The sequence below is a fragment of the Chaetomium tenue genome, assembly GCF_020726465.1.
Source record: "Chaetomium tenue strain MPI-SDFR-AT-0079 chromosome Unknown F5144scaffold_4, whole genome shotgun sequence".
In the NCBI taxonomy this organism is placed as follows: Eukaryota; Fungi; Ascomycota; class Sordariomycetes; order Sordariales; family Chaetomiaceae; genus Chaetomium; species Chaetomium tenue.
This window is the reverse complement of record NW_027117332.1, coordinates 3,275,133-3,291,722: the sequence shown is the minus strand read 5'-3', so window position 1 is coordinate 3,291,722 and position 16,590 is coordinate 3,275,133. Positions and strand designations below refer to the sequence as shown.

Below are 16,590 nucleotides of genomic sequence, written 5' to 3'. Positions count from 1 at the left end.
ACGGGTTCATGTAGTTTGGCATCTCCCATCTCCATGTTCAGTGAACCAAGAATACGCCGGCAGGAGGAATGGGAATATGGTCGTGGGTTTGGAAGAGGACCGCCTGTGTGCGTGTCTCCCCTCCTCCCCTCTCCTGCTTTGGAGCATAAGTAGTACATGGCAGTGGAGATTCTAGCACCGTGATCGCCCAACCCGAAAACACAAATTTGATGGTCAAAACCATCGTGGCATTCCTTATCATCGAGAGCAAACTAGCCATGCCATAATATGATCCTCGCTAGGCCCTTTCATCAACAGGCTTGAGCCCTATCCCTGCCCCCAACGCCCAAACACATTTGTTCCCCATCTTAACATCCCGAATTAAGCAGCAATTACATAGTCACCACGCAAACCCAGAACACAACTAAATGATATCCCCGCTTCCAAAGCCACCTCCAAACCCCGATCCACGACCACCACCACGCCCTCCCCCAAACCTCGGATGACCCCCAGGTCCAAACGGATCCCACCTCGCCCCGGGCGGGATCTGACCCCCAAACGTATCATCCCCACCCCCGCGGCCCCCGCGGTCTCCAAAGATGGGGTCATCAAAGGTAGGGTGCATCCCGCCGGACCCTCCGCCAAAGCCTCCTCCCGGCCCGGGCGGCGCGGGACGACGGACGCCCTCGGGACCGATCTCAAACGGACCTAGCCAGTCCCGCCCGATCGGATCGTGGGGGCCCATCCCCGCCGGGTAGAGGTCGCTGTGGCCCAGGTTGCCGAACCCGCCGCGGCCGCCGCGGCGCTGGTCGGCCGTCGTCGGGCCGTGTGGCGGCTGGTTGACTTCGTACTCGTCCTCGAAGCCGGGCGGCGGGAAGTCGGGGGCGGGGCCGGTGGGGACGAAGCCGGGGGGGAGGTCGGCGGCGGGGACGAAGGCTGGGGGGAGGTCGGGGGCGCGGGGGAGGTCGTAGGGTGACGTCGGGACGGTTAGGTCCGTGTCTCGTTGCCGGTGGTGGCGCCAGGGCTGCGAATTGGGGGGGCGGGTCTGTGGGCCTCGCCGTGCCGGCGGTTCTACCGGTTTTTTCTCGGGTGATGGGGCTGTGCGGCGGAGCTCCTCGTCGGTGTCCTCTGATTCTGGGAGTGTGGCCAGTAGCTGTTGGATCAAGTGGACCTTGAAGCGCGATGCGAGTTCTTACGAGGGGATGGGTTAGTTCGGGTTGGTTGTGGAAGTGAAGGGGTGGGGTGGGAGTGGGTAGGGTACCTTGGATCCGGTCTTCGGAAACGAAAATGGCTTTCAGTTTTTGGACGAGGTCGCTCCTGTCCTCGTCGCCGTCGGCCGTGGTTGTAATACGCAATGGGAGTCCATTTGTCTGGAGGTAGTCACGAGGTTTAATCTTGAAACGGACAAAGTGCTGGTCACCGGTGGCCTCGCCGCGGATCTCGATCTCGGTGGGTAGACGGCTGATACGGAGCACAAACTTCACCAAGGATGTATCGTGGGTGTAAACAAATGTGTGCGAGTTAATGGATGTGTTCCATTGGGGTGGCAAATGGGGCGCGTGGCTAGCGCATTCGTCCTCTAGGAGCCAGTTAGCTTCGGTGATGAGACCGGAGGTCTCAGTTCGACGCACTGATGTCCTGATTGAGGTTAAAGCCGATGAACGTGAAATTCAGGTTGATCATGCAAGCATGGACGAGCAGCGCGATACAGTCGATGGTGGCGCTCATGTCGGAGGTGGTGTCACCTCTCTGATGGATCGGAAGGGCGTCGGCCATGGACTGCAGCACGGCAGCTGGGCCGAGTCTCTCCGGCGACCGCATGATGGATTGTTTTGATGTTAAATTCGATAGGATCTTGGTTCCTGTCTTGAATAGAGCTTGATAAATAGCTGATATCTTGGTTGTGGGAATCGGGCGATGAGAGAAGCTCGACAATGTACAGGGGCCGGGAAGATGTGGGGGTTTTAAAGGGCGGGGCACTTGGGGCAGTGGCGTCGTCATCAGGCTCTCAGCACTCCAGGTAACCTTCACTCAGCCCTACGGATAAGTGGGGTACTTGGTGATGGCATGCTCGCTTAGATCTGGGGTAGATCCCGCCGAGCTAACCAGGTGTGTAATATTACCCGGCCGTCATTTTCAACTTCACCTCTTCCAATTCACAATGGAGCTGCACTTCGATGCAGTTTTTTGAAGAGCCTAGACTACTCAAATACTGCGTCTCTTTATTGAAGCCATCTCTAAACAACAATGCAATCAATTTGCCCAGCAACCACCCCTTTCATGACGTCTCCTCACAGCGGACTACCTTTCCGCTCCCGTTCTTCCTCAATTTATCCAAGTACCAGCTCTTATTATCGTACGGATAGTCGTGTGGGAACGTAACCGGGTATGGTGGCACAATGGCCTCCCTTTCGGCCAGGTCCACGATATCTTTCCGAATATACAAGTGCGATGGGCCTATCGTATGCGGCGCCCGTCCCTTATCGAGCTTGAACTCTTCGTAGTCGTCAACAAGGAGGGTCTTGATACCATCACCGAGGTCGCCGCCGCTAACATGAAATCAATATACCACACACTCACCACTGTTCTCTTCCCAAACACTGATCTTACCTCTCCGAGTCCGAGTCCACCACACAAGGTCCCGCTATCACCGCCGCCGGCTTACATCGCCGCAGCACCTCCTTCCACACCCCGCAATCCAGCCCCACGGTATAGACCAACGTACGCCCATCCACAAGCCGACACACTTCGTCCACTCCGCCTCCAGCCACTTCCACAGGCGGAAGCTGCGCCAGGTGCATCACCTCGGCGGCCCACGCCAGCGCCTGCCGGTCCTCCCCCGTGTAGCCCTCGCCGCAAAAGTAGACGGGCACATCCACCAGGTCAGGATCCCCCGCGTATCCCGCTATAGGCGGCAGCTTATCCCCGTTCTTCTCCTTTGCCTTTTTCTCCTTCTCCTTTCCCGTCTTCTCCTTTTTCTTATCCTCCCCCTCCCCACTTCTCTTCTCCCCACTCCCTTCCACCCCCTCCAACCCCCCCCTCAACCCGGCCAACCTCTTAAAATACACCTTCACCAACCCATGCTCGATCCCCCTGCGCGACGCGCACAACGTCAGCGCCGCAGCGACCTCGACGGCAGCAACATGGCGCAGCATCGTCTGCAGGGCATCGCACGCGTCGAGCGGGCGGGCGTTGAACGCGGCGCGGAGGTCCGGGTCGCGGATGGTCGTTGCGTAGCTGGGTTGGGGTTCTTGTTTGTTGTTTTGTACGGGGTGGTGATGGGGGTGTTGGGTAGGGGGAAGGGTGGGGGTGGTAAAGGTGGGAGGATGGGAGGGGAAGGGTCCGCCGTTGGGTTGGGTGTTGCGGAAGCTGCCCAGGTCGAGGCAGACCAGTTTGGTGATGCCCCAATCCCAGCGCGGGAGCAGGTAGTGCTGGTATCGCCAGAATTGGGCGCAGAGGCAGAGGTTTTGGCTGGTTAGTGGGTAGGTCTGTGTGTCAGCTGTGGTGTTTCACTCGGTCGGGGGGTGTTTGATGCAGAAAGGGGGAGATCTCGGGAGGGGGCGACGTACCAGATCATGGGCTGTTCGACCTCTTCGCGACTCAGCACCTTGAGAAATTCCTCGCAGATCACCCTGGCGGATGCTTGACTAGCAGTGCCCTCGATAACTGACTCGTTGACGGCGTCACCCATGGTCATCGTGTGATTTAGGGTGCTTTTTCTTGCTGTGCTACGACCCAGCTGCCCAAACGCGAGCTTAGCGGCCGATCGATGGGTAGATATACCGCAAGGTTGAGCAGTGGCCGTGAGATACCACTTACGCCTCGTCATCAAGGACAGTTTTCCGTTTCACGGTTTTATAAATTGCATGACTAGCTAGTATCCCGCTCATGGCGAGCACATTGCAGTTCAAATCCACATTGTACTAAGGGCTCCTTTCTCGATCTCATGTCTTTCTTCACCCTCTTTTGTGGTTACTAGTCTCCCATCTCGCTAACTGCTTCAACAAGGCCGGCCAACTCCTTGCCCCATGTCGCCTCGGCCCCGAGCCGAGGAAACTCGACCGGATTGAACCTTTCTCCGAGCTCCCTTCTGGCCACGTCAGCGGCCCTCCAATCCAGTATAACATACCTCGGTGGCGTGTTCCAATTGTGGGTTGGCCAAATGCCGCCCAAGTCGCTACAGCCCCCAGTGCGCATGTCTTTACAGCCCTCAGCGTCCATGATTGCCCCGAGCATATCCAGTGGTGTCTCGCCTGAGGGCAGGCTGGGTTGGGCCCACGATGTCCCGTGCTTCACCAGGGGCCCTACGCATTCGACAAAGGATCTGTCTTTCGTCATGACTACACAGTCGCATCCGTGCGGCAGGCACCGACTCCTCCGGTGGATGGTGTTCCGGGGTATTGCATGAGTGTTGATGGAGGTCTTCGGCAAGTAATCTAGGGGGGACGCCTGGCCAATGACGCCATTCCCTACCTCCGTACCGAGCCTCGAGATTAGTGCGCTGGAGTCGCCTGGCCTCCATAATAAGGTCTCGTGATTGTTTCTCAGCCGATATTGCATGGTATGGGAGTGGTCTTTGTGGGTCGGTCTGTTCTGGATGTTCGGGTGTATTTTGTATTGTGATACGTGTATAGGATACAGAAACATTACATTATGCCCTGCGTCCTTACCTATGATCAAACTGGCATTAACCCTGCACGTATTTTACCCTGGTACGAATATTGAATCATCATTCCAAGCTACAGCTTCGACGACCACTCCTGCCGTCCAGCCCACCAAGAATTCGGGAATCCCTGTCTTCTCAAGTCACCCGACCCCTAAAGGGAAAAAGAAAAGAAGAAGAAGAAAAAACCAGCCATTAAAACCATGTCAATACAAAGCAACCCCGGCATCCCACTCTCCCACGCGCCCGACGGAACCGGGTACAAACTCCTGGAGCTGCCCCCGGAGCTTCTCGAACTTCTCGAAAGCCCAGACCCACCCACGTACGTGCACCATCCCAACCTAGGCATCAACCCACCCCCTCCTCCCACTCCAGCACCCCCCAGCACGGCACCTCACACTAACCCCCACCCGCAGCCTCACCCTCCACCCCTCCCCCACAGCCGCCCTCCTCAAGACCCCCTCCAAGACCTACTCGCTCCGCCAAAAGAACACCTCCAACGCCCTCATCCTACTCGCACCCACCACCACCCCCACCACCTCAGGTGACGACACGTCATCATCATCGGCACCAGCAGCAGGCATGGGCCTGAGCACCATCGCCACCGTGCACGACACGACGGAACTCGTGCCCGAGGACGAGGCGGCCGCGGCGCCGGCGGTGAAGGCGAGGGGGAAATGGCATGAGAAGTTTGGGCGGGGCCGTTGAGGGGATGTGACGGACGGTCAGTTCTTTTTTTTTTTGTTTTGTTTTCACTCAAGGTTCGGCTTGAGAGAGGGTTGTGGGTGGATGGATGTGTATGGAATGGGAGGAGGGAAGAGGACGGATATGCTGGTTCTTGGCATCGATTGAGTACTACGCGCAAGCACTAGAATGACCAGAACAGAGCGATGGACCCGGCATATACTTGCTTGGTAGTGCCTGAATGATGAGACTATGTCGGTTCGTAAAAGCCATGCTGCTGCCTCCCAACCCAGCCCCCTACCCTGGCAAGCCCCAATGTATATAAATGCAAACGCTGTAAAGTACCCCCCCCCAGCCGGTCCCGCGCTATCCCATGCCAACCGACCATATCCCCCCGGCCAAAGAAAGCAGATCAAGTCAGAGTGATACCACTAGGGCCACTAGGGATGAATGTCCTGATACGAAGATGCATGCCTCCCTATTAAATGCCAAACCGGAGCACCCGCCCAAGACCAAAAACAAACGCCGTGTTGTGCTCCAACCCCCCCCCCCCCCCCCTCCCGCCCACCAACCCTAAAGTCCGCCCAAGTTGAGTGCTGTTCCATCGCCGGCTCGCGTAAGATGGCCGTAAATATGGCGGCCTTCTCGCCAGTGGAGGGCTTCATCCGAAGACTCGCCTTATTCCTCCGTCCAGTGCCTAGGTTCGTTAGCGAGATATAGATGTAGAAAATGTCCGCTCAAACCCCCGCGTATAGTTCCCTGCTCCTATTCACGCTGAGAATGTTACCGTCACCAAGGCTCCATCGTACAGACAATCTGGTGACCGATCGCGACGGTAACAAACCTCCCCCAAAGCCCCAATGCATTATTGCCGCCCTTTTCTACGTGGATCAAAGAGGAACGCCGGGTCTTGGTTTTCTGGCATCACAGATCCCTGTTCAATTGGACTTGGAAAACCCAGCATGTCCAGGCCTGGGATGTCCTCAATATTCGGGGCGGCAAGTCTCGCGTTCTCGGCCGCAACTCTTTCCGAAAACTGCGACCTCCGAGCACCTGCCTCGTTGTGGGGGCCGGCTCCTTGTTGCTGACTGGGCCGGTGGCCAGGTTGAGTAGCCTGGCCCTGAGCCTGTATAGCCACATCTGGGCGCCAGGGAGATCTGGCATAGACGCCGAACGGGTTCTCGGCGTTAAAGAACGGGTTGTTGTAAGGGTGAGCAAACGGGGCGTTGTTAAGATAGTTAGCGAAGAGGTGGTTGTGGGGGCCGGCGAGCAGGTTACAATTCCTCACAGCACCTCCAGGCTGAATAACGCTTTGCCCGACTCTGGCATCCCTTCCCCCAGCATCTAAAGCATTACGGCGCAAAAGCCTGAGGTCGCCGTCCACGTGAGGCTGAGCCGAAAAACCTGGGGCAACAGAAGCAACTCGGGCTGTGGGGGTGACAGGAGCAGCAAGCGCAGCAGAGTCAACACGAGCGGCCGGAGCAACGGGAGCGGCCGGAGCAACGGGAACGGCCGGAGCAGCAGGACCGGCCGGAGTAGGCCGTGGGGCGGGTAAACCAGGAGCCTGCGGAAAGGCGGTGAAGCCCATATGAAAGGGCGGGTACAGGAAGACCTCAGGGTGGCCCCCGTGGTCTACTGGCTCCTGCTGAGCTTGTGGTTGCTGCGCTGGTGCCGCCGGGGGTGCCTGTATCAGTATTCGCTCGCGCGCGTCCGCTTGTGCTTGCAACTTTTGCAGCTGTTGCTCAAACTCAGCAAGCTGTCTGATCCTGGGGCGGGCAATAGCCCCAGGATCGACGTATCGGGCTGGAGGAAATTCTCGGTTCGCTACCAAGGCCAGTAAGCTAAACTGTGCTAGTCCCGAGCAAGGCCGGTGACGGCGAGGGATTTTTACACACCGGGATCAACTGGGAGCGGCCCCCGTACCACGCCGTCCAAATTTCGGCGCCGCGGAACCCGCCGCCGATCCCACGGTGGCGCCTGGCGGAACCCCCCGCGTCGCACATCGTCTTCCTTGACTTTCTCCGAGAAGTTGATATCCAGTAATTCTTCCCCTACTTCGGGATTCTGCTCGACGACTTGCTGTCGGGCCCGCGCCTCAGCAGCATGGACTTCGTTTTGGTGGCGGACCTCGACGCTATCATACAAGGGACAGTTGCCTCTCTTGCCCCCTCTTCCTATGTCGTCGAAGTGATCGTACTCACACCTCTGGGAGCAGACATAGCACTGCACGTTGCCACATCCGCCCCGGGTGCACGTCATTTTGTTGCAGCCATTTTCCTTGATGAAGGGAGTGCCGCCTATCCATCGGTAGCTAGTCAGTATCGATTAGAAAGCAGGGAAAATAGGGACCTACATTTGTTGCACTTGCGAATCAAGGCAGCAGACATTGCCTCCTCGATTGTACGCCGAGCCGAATGCCCCCGCTCCTTCGCGATTTCCTCGCAAGTCTTGGGTATATGGGTCTCCTGTCGGCACAAGCGGCAACTGACCAAGTTGCACGCCGGGTTCTCGCACCGAAACTCCTTGTTTTCCTCGACTGGAGGATACTCGGCCGCATACGGACAGAATGGACAACTTTCCAGATTCTCGATTCCAGCCAATCGAAGAACCTCCTCCTGCTCAATCTGCTCCAGGGCATTGGTCAGCTTGTCATCCAAGAAGAGCTCCTTCTGGTCCCTGGAAAAGGTCGCGTCGCAGCCGTCCACCGACATGCAGCCAAGGCGGTATTTGGAAAGCCCGACCAGATGCTCGGCCATTTGCTTGGCGCATGAGCGGCAGAACCAATGTGTTGTGTCTCCGGCACAGTGAACCATGCGGTTGAGAGCCAGCTCCTCGTAGCAGCAACCGCAGTCGGCAACTGACCCTTCGGCTTTGGCGCGCCGGAGGTTCTCTTCCTCCTCTTGGGCCTTCCGCCTCTGCTCGGCTTCCTTGGATTCGCGCGCCTGGGCCTCCTCCGTACAAAAGGCACAGGCTGCATCGAATGCCGCTAGAGCATCAATTTCTGCTTGATGAACCGCGCTGCGACGCAACTCCTGCTCTACGTGAGGGCGCTTGGAGCTGATTCTTTTATGTTTCATGGCGTTCCCATCTGCACTCCAAGAAGCCTTGTCAAGAACAAGGTATGTTGTATAAAGCTGGTTGTTGTTCGCTTTCAGAGTGCTTTCGATGTCCTCGGAATACCGCTGGGGAAAAGCAACTTTGAGGAGTGCTTTGCTGCCCACAGGTTAGGCTATGCGAGAGGATAGGAGGATCGGGAGATCCTAGCAACCCGAGGGTCTAGGATGACAAGGCGTACGCCAAGTGACTTACGCCTTCTTGATGTAAAGCTTTTGGTACGTAGGTTCTTTATCAACGAGCCGTGGATCCTCATGGTTAAATTTCCGCCGCTTGGCCTCCTCCTCCTCCTTCTCCTCGACCCTCTCTGGACGCTTTTGTTTCAGTGAAACCCGCTTTGGATACGGCTCGCCCTTTTCAAGGTCGTCCAGGAGGCGAGTGACAATGCTTTGGGAGTCCCAGTGATGTTGCTGCGCTTGGGTCTTGAGGTAGTCTAGGCAGATATCTGGGAAGCAGCTCAAAACGTCCTCCTCGCATCTTGACATCCCCATATTGTGGGCTCCTGGCCCTGAACCTGACCGAAGGGCGGCAGGCATTTCCAATGGTGGTTCCCTTCTCGAAAAGTTAGCACATGTGAGGTGGGCGCTGCTGTGTGGCCATTGATGGGGTCCCATAAACTTTGTCATAGGGATGGAGGACCGGAAAGTTGATATTGTTCTTCTCCGAGACTCAAGCAGTAAGGATCTCCGGGGTAGGAATGTGGCGTGAGAAAGCAGGTGTTCCTGACCCAGACAATCGAGAACCTGCCGACGGAACCCCCGTGGAACTCCAGAGGTAGCCCAGGCCGTCCAGATAACTTCAAAAATCGAAGAACAAGCGCCTGTAGCAAGGACGTGAAACTTGATGACGGGCTCTAGTCGAGGAAAGCGACTGGAATCTCTGGAAGCTTCACGATGACGGCGTACCCATGCCGATGCACCCAAAACCACCCGATTTGTGACAGCGTATAATGATGCATGGTTGAGGAAAGAACGGAAACACTTACGGTAGAACCTGAAGATTGTTGCCGTGCAGGTTATGGTTTACGTCACCGTTTAGGGCAGCGTCAAGATCGGCCTCGAGGTAATCGAATAAGTTTGGTTGGGCGGGCAAGGGCGGAGGAGAGGGTGGGGGAGGAGACGGCGAGTCAGAACTGATTACGATGACATCTCGGGATGCCATCGTATCGCCCCCAAAACTGCGTCGGGGTGAGCGAGAAGAACGGCTTGAATGAAGAAGTAAGGAAGAGGGGAGGGGAACGGGCGGGATGACGAGGTAGGTAATAAGTTGTGCGTTAATGAGTCGCGAGTCAGTCGTGAGTTGGGTGGTGCTTCTGGGCAGGCAATGATGAAGGACGTCGACCGAAACATTTAATACAACTCGAGATTGCTGCAAACGCTGGATGCTGGATGCGAGCTAGTTGGAAGTGGGGAAGGGGAAGGGGAAGGGGAAGCCGCCACGGCCGTAACAAAGTGTGAATCTTTAATTATTTTGAACAGGGACAGGACCAAGTGAGGTTGACTTAGCAACAGCTCAAAAGCTAAAGCCAGCCTGGAAGACCGAGTGAGGGAGGTCTGATGGAGAGTTACTGAACAAAACAAAACCTGTGAACAGACGGGTCGCCCAAATCGCTGCCTTGAGCCTTTTGGCAGCAGGCTCGAGTCATGACACGTGCCGACTCGATTTCGCTTGTTGGAGACGGACTTGATTGACGACAAACCGAGCCGCTGGCTGAGTGGCCACACCCTTTGATGTTGGGGAGGAAGGAGCTCTCGCGCTTGTCCTCTCTCCAATTCCAATAGTGCACGGGCCTCCCGTCAGGGATGAAAGGCCTGAATGGGTAATTGTCGTACAAGCAGATGTAATTACAGAAACCTCAGCCGCCAGCTGTTCACCGCGGTGGTTTCACTTAGTTATCCCAACTCAACGAGCTGCCTAACAACCGCAATAACATATATGCCTACGTCACTGCGTCGTTATCAGATATGTACACTTACTTACCCCTACCATCGAAACAAACCCATTACCCCCAACTGACGTATACAATAGAACCGGACACACCCCGCAGCTCGTGCCGTCAGCGACCGGCACTCATGTCTCTTGCTCCTTTTATTTCGGCACATAATTCTAAAATGCACTTCATTGAGCTTCTTCTGCTCTCCAATGGGGGGAGTAATCTGCCCGACAACCTCAGTCATCCTCATAGGCTCGAGTCAGCTTCCTCATCACCGTCTCCCCCTTCCTCCTCGCCCCTCAGAACATTGAGCCGGCGACTTTTGCGACCGGGCGCGGGTGTCTTAGCTTTAGTGGCCGTCTCGGGCTTCGGCTTCGTGCGTGGGACTGGCTTGGCTGGCCCAGCCACCGGCTTATGCGCGGCCTCCCCATGGTCAACCTCAAGCACCCCCATATCATCCTCCCCGCCATCCTCCTCGTCGACGACAGGAAAGAAACCCGAGGTCAGGTTGGCCGTCCGCTCCTCCTCCTCTTCGTACCCCTCCGGCAAGAAACCCCCGCCCATATCCTCGTCCCCAGGATTGGTATCCATCTCCTCCCGCTCTCTCTGAACCGGCCCACTGTTCCCTCGACCAAAAACATCCACGTCCTCTCCCACTTGTCCATAGTCCTGTCTGATTCTCTCCACAATCCGCAGCCCCATAATGAACCTCCTCCACATCCCCAGCGCCGCCTTCCGCCTCTTTTCGTCCTCCTTTCTCTTCTTCTCTTCCTCATCCTTAGCCAACAGCTCCATCAACTGGTCATGATGCTCCTCCGCGATAACCACCCCCTGAATAACCGGCACAGCCATGCGGTGGCCAAACTCAAAGTCCACCACCGCCTCAGCAAAGTCAATCCCCATCTTTTTAGCCACGCGCATCGCGCCGCGGAAGGGCACGTGCACGGCACCCTCGGGGCACATGTGCTGGGCAAACAGGTCGATGTTGCCGTACTCGTTCTTGGGGATGACGCCGTTCTCGATGGGCGGCGGGATGATCCAGTCGGTCTGGTCGAAGCCGTACAGGCCCTGGAGCATCCTCTCCCCGGTGGCGGCCTCGGCCTCGGCAATCTCGCGGCGGCGGTTGGTCGTGGCCGCCCGGTAAGGGACGCGCTTGAGGGGCTGCTCGCCCGGCTTCGGCGCCCGGCCCTGCTTGTGCCAGGTTTCGGCGCTCTTTACCTGGACAACGTCCGCCCGTGCGTACACGGGCTCTTCTTCGGCGGCCTTGCCCTTGTTTTTGAAGGTCTTGACTGGCTGGGCGCCCGAGAGTAAGGCTTCTTCGCGCTTGAGGTGTCGTGCGAGGACAAAGTCCTTGGATTGTTTATAGTATTGGAGGGTTTCTTCGCCTTCTTTCACTTCTTTCTTCTCGGGTTTAGCGGGTTTCAAGTCTGTGGCGTTCTCGTCGTCGTCGACCTCGATGATAGGGTGCTTCTGATCGCCTCGGGCGTAGCCGTTCATGACAGATCTGAACCAGTCGAACTGGTCGTACCGCTTAACTTTGCCATGGCGATTGTAGACTGGTACTTTCTCAATAGGAATGCGCATTCCCTTGGTTCGGCCGGGTAGCATTTGCCGCTTGAGGTAGCGCACCGTCACATCCTTGGCCGTGCCATCTTGCGAGTGCCCGACAGCGTAAGCCATGACCTGCTTGGCCTTGTCGGCTTTGCCACCACGAGGCTCAAGTGACTCGACGAGTTCTCGATTTGTGGCGATTACAGCCTTGACGATCGGGTCAATGACGAGATATTTGTTCGTCACCGGTGACAACACCTCGGTCCAGTAATGAGGAAACTCCAGGTCGGCATCATAAATCTTTCCCTTCTTCTGTGGTGCTTGCGGGATATGAATGGCCAGGTCGTCGTCACTGTCGTCAACCGCCAGCTCAGAATCGGACGGATCTTCTAGCTGCGCTCTAGTTTGTCGCCTTGAACCGCGACCCTGGGCGGCACTCCTCACGGCCTTCGTCGCATCGGCCTTCGTCGCATCGGCCCGCGTAGTATCTAGTTTCTGTTGAATAGGTTCCTTTTTTGGAGTATGACCGGAGCTAAAGCCTTCCTTTTCAGGATCCGCTTCTTCCAGTTTGTTCCACCCGAAACCCAGCGGCTGGATGTTGGCGACCAGGCGAGCTTCCAAGCCCAGCGCCCTGAGTAACCCGGTGAAGAGTTGGGCTCCGACGTCCCGGCTGCCGGTGCATTCCTGCGCGCACAATCGGAACTCGTCAATATCCCGGACCCGTTCCCCGAATCTCTCCTGGTCATGTGCATCGCTCCGAAAAGCCTTCGTCAGACGGTCAAGCCTCTCCAATGACATGTATCCCCACTTCCGCAACCCGGGAGCGGTGATGCGAAACCGTTGTTTCCACCAGGCGGCGAGATACTTCATCAGTCTGAACAGAGGATCCCCATGGCTCATGTCTACAGTGCCTTTTTCAAGGCGTTCCGATGCCGCGGTCCAGTCCCGGCCCTTTCGCTCTGAGGCCTTCCCTTTACCCTTGAGGTTCTTGTTCGGCTTGCCGCTTTGAGGCGCCTCTTCCGGCACCTCCAACCCGCTGTTGTTCCTCCAACGGTCCACCTCAGCCCATAACCTCGGGGGTAGGTGAGACAACAGAATGCCTTGGACTGTCGGATCGCATAGCCAGGAGTTTCGGAGAGCGTTATGCCACATCAAAAACTGAACATGCGCACAATGCGTGGCAACCCGTATCTTCCGCTCCAACTTTGACGGGCCCTTCTTCCCCAATGCATTCGCCAAGGATATCCTGGTGTCCCTGATCAAGGTTAATTCGAGATCGCCGGTAGGGATCGGAACATTCGTAAACGCCGCCTGCGGAGTCTCGACGTCTTCGAACTGGATATCCTCGTCGTCTTCGTCATCATCGTCCACCTCGTCAACCGCCGCCTGGGTTTTCCGTCGCTTGGCGGACGGGACATCCTCGAAGTCGGCATCGGATAGTGACGTCAGGGAGCTTTCGTCATCATCGCTATCCTCTATTTCCAAGTTCGATGACGCATTCCGTGTCGATGACTGCGGGGTTGAGCCCGCATCGAGGTCATCGAAGAGCGTCGACTTGCGCGGTGGTACGGCGAGATTCTTTTGCCCACTCTTCTGCTTTGATTTAATCTCATTTTTAAGGGGAGGAGTATTATTTCGTAGTCGTTTGCGCGGCACATGAGGAGGCATTTCGGCTTCGAATTGTTGTGCAGTGGCGAGGCATGTTGAACAGCGTGGAAAGGTTGCAGATGCCGTGATGGCGAAGGCGATCAGTCGGTTGCCAGGATCACCAAACCAAAGCTCCAGTGAACGGGGTGAACATTAGCAGACCCTAACCCAACGTGCCTAGCGCCCAAGCCGCCAAGCCGCTAGGTGGACGATCGGCGCCATGTGCCCCTTGCCCCGCCGATCCCCGCCAAGCTGTCGGGTGCCTTCGAGATCGTTCCAGTGACCACAGCCCCGAGTCGCAGGCAGCCAGATCTCGTCGTCGTCCACCTCGACTCGCTTGGTCAGCGCCTCAACCATTACACACCGAGACAACTTGCGGCGGCAACAGTTCGATTGCGCAATCCACTGCCACCTAGCCGCCCTTCATCACTCTTTAATTAGAGCGGCGACCGACCACCTCCCGCAACCATGGGCTCCCCCGACCCCTCCAACGCAGAAGAAACCTCCTACGTCAAAATGTCCTCCGCCGCCGTCGACAGCCGCGGGACCGACCTGTCCCTGATCGGCTCCCATTGCCAATACAGCTACTGCAACCAGCTCGACTTCCTCCCGTTCCAATGCCAGTCCTGCAACAAGACCTTCTGCCTCGACCACCGCACCGAAGACGGCCACGCATGCACCAACCCGGGCGCATGGGCAGCACGCAAGCGCGAGGCCGACCTCGCCAAACACTCGGCCGGCGAGGGCCGACGCATGCGCGACCTCGTCACCCAAAAACCCTGCGCCGACAACGGCTGCAAGACCACGATCGGCACGGCGCTGGTGCCGGGGGTGCACTGCGGCAACTGCAACCGCGACTACTGCCTCAAGCACCGGCTGCGCGAGGACCACGCGTGCAGCAGCAAGACACCGATCGGGGCGCGGGCGGCGAGCGCGGCACAGGCGGCCGCCGTCGCGGACGGGGCTAAGAGCGCCCTCGAGCGGTTCCGCCTCTGGGGCCAGGCTAAGAAGGAGCAGGCCAAGGTCACGTTCTCGTCGCCGAGCGCGAAACCCAAGGTCGCGCAGATGATCGCGGTCAATAACCTGAAGAAAACCGCCAAGGGCGACGCGAAGATTGCGCCTGAGAAGCGTGTTTATCTGTTTGTCGAGGCGGAGGCGGCCACGGCCCAAGCGAAGCTTCCCAAGGGCGAGTTCTTTTACTCGGAGGACTGGGTGGTGGGCAAGATGCTAGATGCTGCGGCGCGGAGCTTGCAGGTGCAGAATATCAACAACCAATCGAACTCGGAGGAAGACAAATTGCGGGTGTTCCACGTAGAAGGGGGGCGGATGTTGGAATTCAGCGAGAAGCTTGGGAAGGTGTTAAAAAGCGGCAACACGGTTGTCTTGCTGAGGGGCGTTGGGCCACCACCGGATTTGATTGAAACTTGATTAGGGCAAGGAAGGGCGTTCCATCTTCGCATGGTTTAGCATAGCATTTGGGTTGGCAACGGCGTTTGGGGATAGATACCGGGCCGAGCGGCGGCCATGTCATGTGGGAATGCTACCTAGGACACCAATATTTTCCGATAATACAGCGTAGATTCATCGAAATATTGTACACCACACCACCGAAGACCGTAACTCCGCTGAGCCGTTGACCATCGCAGAGCTGAGAGAAAACCACCAACCCAACACCACGCCAACCACCACACCTCACTGCTTCTTCTCCTTCGGCCGCTCGCTCAACTGCCTCTCCCTCCCAATGAGCGGCGCATCCCCCACGGCCTGATGACCACCATACGCCTCAAACCCCTTATGGAACGCCCACTCAACCGCGTTCTCGACCGGCTTATCAAAAATACTCGGCAGGAACGGCACGACAGCCAGCCCGAGTCCGATGGGCGCCCAGGTGCGCACCCGCACATTCTTCACATCCTTCATCGCCCGCCCGCTGTACCGCACCACGCTGTGAATCGTAAACGCCGGCAGGCCCATGCTCGCCAAGCTCTGGAAGATGCCTCGCTGCAGCATCACGGTGCGGTAATCGTCCAGCGGCGCGACCGCACCCACACCCAACGCAGGCGCCGCCGCCACCTCCTTAGCAGCAGCAGCAGCGGGCGGCGGAGCAGCCGCACCCTCCTCCAGCCCCAAGATCTTCTGCTGGCGGGCGGTGAGCTCGAGGCGGGGGTTGAGGGCGCGCTGGTTGTGCAGGTAGGCCTTGTAGCCCTCGTAGCTGACGTCGCCGAGGATGTAGGCCCACGAGACGCCGTAGGCGCCGCGCACGAGCCACGGGTGCGCCACGGGCCGGAACGACTCGCCAATGTCGGACGTGTAGGCCACGTAGCGGTGCGCCGAGAGGAGGATGGTGCGGAAGCGGGCCGCGTACGCGGCGTAGCGCACGTTGGATTCGGTCGAGGGCGGGGCGCTGTTTGGGGGGGTTGGTCATAGGGGTCGGTTAGGGGGAGGGTTGGTTTGCGGGCGGCGTGGTGGAGGGGGTGTGTGGAAACGGGGGACGTACTAGCCGTCGACGAGCTCGTCGAAGAAGTTTTCTTCATGGTCTTCCTTGTCCATGATCTTCTGGAGCTTTGGGTTCAGCTTCTGCTTGTCGGGAAGCTTGCTGAGATCGAATTCGCCGGCGGCCTTCTTCACGTCCTTTGTCGCGCTCGGGGGCTGTGATAGTTTAGAAGATTCATTCTGGGAAGTGGATGGGCCCGCAGGCTTGTCCGAGCTGCTACTCCAAGGCCACATTTTGTAATCTTGTGATGATAAAAAGGTGCGTCGGCGTGTGTGCTTTGCGAAAACCAGTCACGATAGATAACACCCCACCAAGAGGTCTGCGCGTCGATCGGGAACAATCGGAAGGGGTCTGTGGCCCCGCGTCAAGATTTTTGTAACCAAGAAAATAACACTGGCCTAACTGTACTGATAATTTGGCAACCTTCGGGCGAGAGTCTTGCCGGATATATCCCCACCTAGAGCTGATCGATTCCGAGCTTCACCTTGCGGTGTTGGTGACGTAGTTTGGCTCTTTGTTCCCCAC

General features: G+C 57.5%; 7 protein-coding genes across 7 annotated transcripts; 2 read left to right on the top strand and 5 right to left on the bottom strand.

Moving 5' to 3' along the window:
• Positions 1-280: 280 nt before the first annotated feature.
• Positions 281-1,953, bottom strand: F5144DRAFT_249552 (PI31 proteasome regulator N-terminal-domain-containing protein). Its single transcript, XM_066783434.1, has 3 exons — positions 1,611-1,953; positions 1,241-1,558; positions 281-1,170 (listed from the first exon to the last, which is right to left on the bottom strand). Exons 1-3 carry the CDS (start codon positions 1,798-1,800, stop codon positions 404-406), a joined length of 1,275 nt encoding a protein of 424 aa, XP_066643494.1. The 5' UTR covers positions 1,801-1,953; the 3' UTR covers positions 281-403.
• A 157-nt stretch (positions 1,954-2,110) lies between these two features.
• F5144DRAFT_650199 (uncharacterized protein) lies at positions 2,111-3,670 on the bottom strand (the record flags this gene model as incomplete). Its single annotated transcript, XM_066792993.1, has 5 exons — positions 2,111-2,528; positions 2,590-2,660; positions 2,715-2,995; positions 3,369-3,450; positions 3,545-3,670. 5 exons carry the CDS (start codon positions 3,668-3,670, stop codon positions 2,258-2,260), a joined length of 831 nt encoding a protein of 276 aa, XP_066643493.1. The 3' UTR covers positions 2,111-2,257.
• A 1,007-nt stretch (positions 3,671-4,677) lies between these two features.
• On the top strand, positions 4,678-5,669 carry F5144DRAFT_573791 (uncharacterized protein). Its single transcript, XM_066788985.1, has 2 exons — positions 4,678-4,964; positions 5,059-5,669. Exons 1-2 carry the CDS (start codon positions 4,846-4,848, stop codon positions 5,348-5,350), a joined length of 411 nt encoding a protein of 136 aa, XP_066643492.1. The 5' UTR covers positions 4,678-4,845; the 3' UTR covers positions 5,351-5,669.
• Positions 5,670-6,191: 522 nt separating this feature from the next.
• On the bottom strand, positions 6,192-8,931 carry F5144DRAFT_603093 (uncharacterized protein; the record flags this gene model as incomplete). The annotated part of the gene is made up of 4 exons (XM_066791260.1): positions 6,192-7,150; positions 7,222-7,623; positions 7,680-8,539; positions 8,636-8,931. 4 exons carry the CDS (start codon positions 8,929-8,931, stop codon positions 6,192-6,194), a joined length of 2,517 nt encoding a protein of 838 aa, XP_066643491.1.
• A 1,273-nt stretch (positions 8,932-10,204) lies between these two features.
• Positions 10,205-13,683, bottom strand: F5144DRAFT_573784 (uncharacterized protein). The gene has a single exon (XM_066788984.1). The coding sequence runs from the start codon at positions 13,590-13,592 to the stop codon at positions 10,620-10,622; it is 2,973 nt and encodes a 990-aa protein (XP_066643490.1). The 5' UTR covers positions 13,593-13,683; the 3' UTR covers positions 10,205-10,619.
• Positions 13,684-13,852: 169 nt separating this feature from the next.
• On the top strand, positions 13,853-15,150 carry F5144DRAFT_573783 (uncharacterized protein). The gene has a single exon (XM_066788983.1). The coding sequence runs from the start codon at positions 14,040-14,042 to the stop codon at positions 14,997-14,999; it is 960 nt and encodes a 319-aa protein (XP_066643489.1). The 5' UTR covers positions 13,853-14,039; the 3' UTR covers positions 15,000-15,150.
• F5144DRAFT_573773 (mitochondrial 18 KDa protein-domain-containing protein) lies at positions 15,151-16,574 on the bottom strand. The gene is made up of 2 exons (XM_066788982.1): positions 16,069-16,574; positions 15,151-15,975 (listed from the first exon to the last, which is right to left on the bottom strand). The coding sequence occupies exons 1-2, from the start codon at positions 16,296-16,298 to the stop codon at positions 15,264-15,266; spliced, it is 942 nt and encodes a 313-aa protein (XP_066643488.1). The 5' UTR covers positions 16,299-16,574; the 3' UTR covers positions 15,151-15,263.
• Positions 16,575-16,590: the final 16 nt, after the last annotated feature.

Bases quoted from the DNA above. Each gene is read 5' to 3' on its own strand.
- F5144DRAFT_249552 (XM_066783434.1), bottom strand. From the start codon at position 1,800: ATGCGGTCGCCGGAGAGACTCGGCCCAGCTGCCGTGCTGCAGTCCATG. The intron at 1,559-1,610 runs GTGCGTCGAACT...ACTGGCTCCTAG, and splicing joins TAACCTCAATCAGGACATCA to AGGACGAATGCGCTAGCCAC. The intron at 1,171-1,240 runs GTACCCTACCCA...TCCCCTCGTAAG, and splicing joins TTCCGAAGACCGGATCCAAG to AACTCGCATCGCGCTTCAAG.
- F5144DRAFT_573791 (XM_066788985.1), top strand. From the start codon at position 4,846: ATGTCAATACAAAGCAACCCCGGCATCCCACTCTCCCACGCGCCCGAC. The intron at 4,965-5,058 runs GTACGTGCACCA...CCCCACCCGCAG, and splicing joins GAAAGCCCAGACCCACCCAC to CCTCACCCTCCACCCCTCCC.
- F5144DRAFT_573784 (XM_066788984.1), bottom strand. From the start codon at position 13,592: ATGCCTCCTCATGTGCCGCGCAAACGACTACGAAATAATACTCCTCCC.
- F5144DRAFT_573783 (XM_066788983.1), top strand. From the start codon at position 14,040: ATGGGCTCCCCCGACCCCTCCAACGCAGAAGAAACCTCCTACGTCAAA.
- F5144DRAFT_573773 (XM_066788982.1), bottom strand. From the start codon at position 16,298: ATGTGGCCTTGGAGTAGCAGCTCGGACAAGCCTGCGGGCCCATCCACT. The intron at 15,976-16,068 runs GTACGTCCCCCG...CCCCCCAAACAG, and splicing joins GACGAGCTCGTCGACGGCTA to CGCCCCGCCCTCGACCGAAT.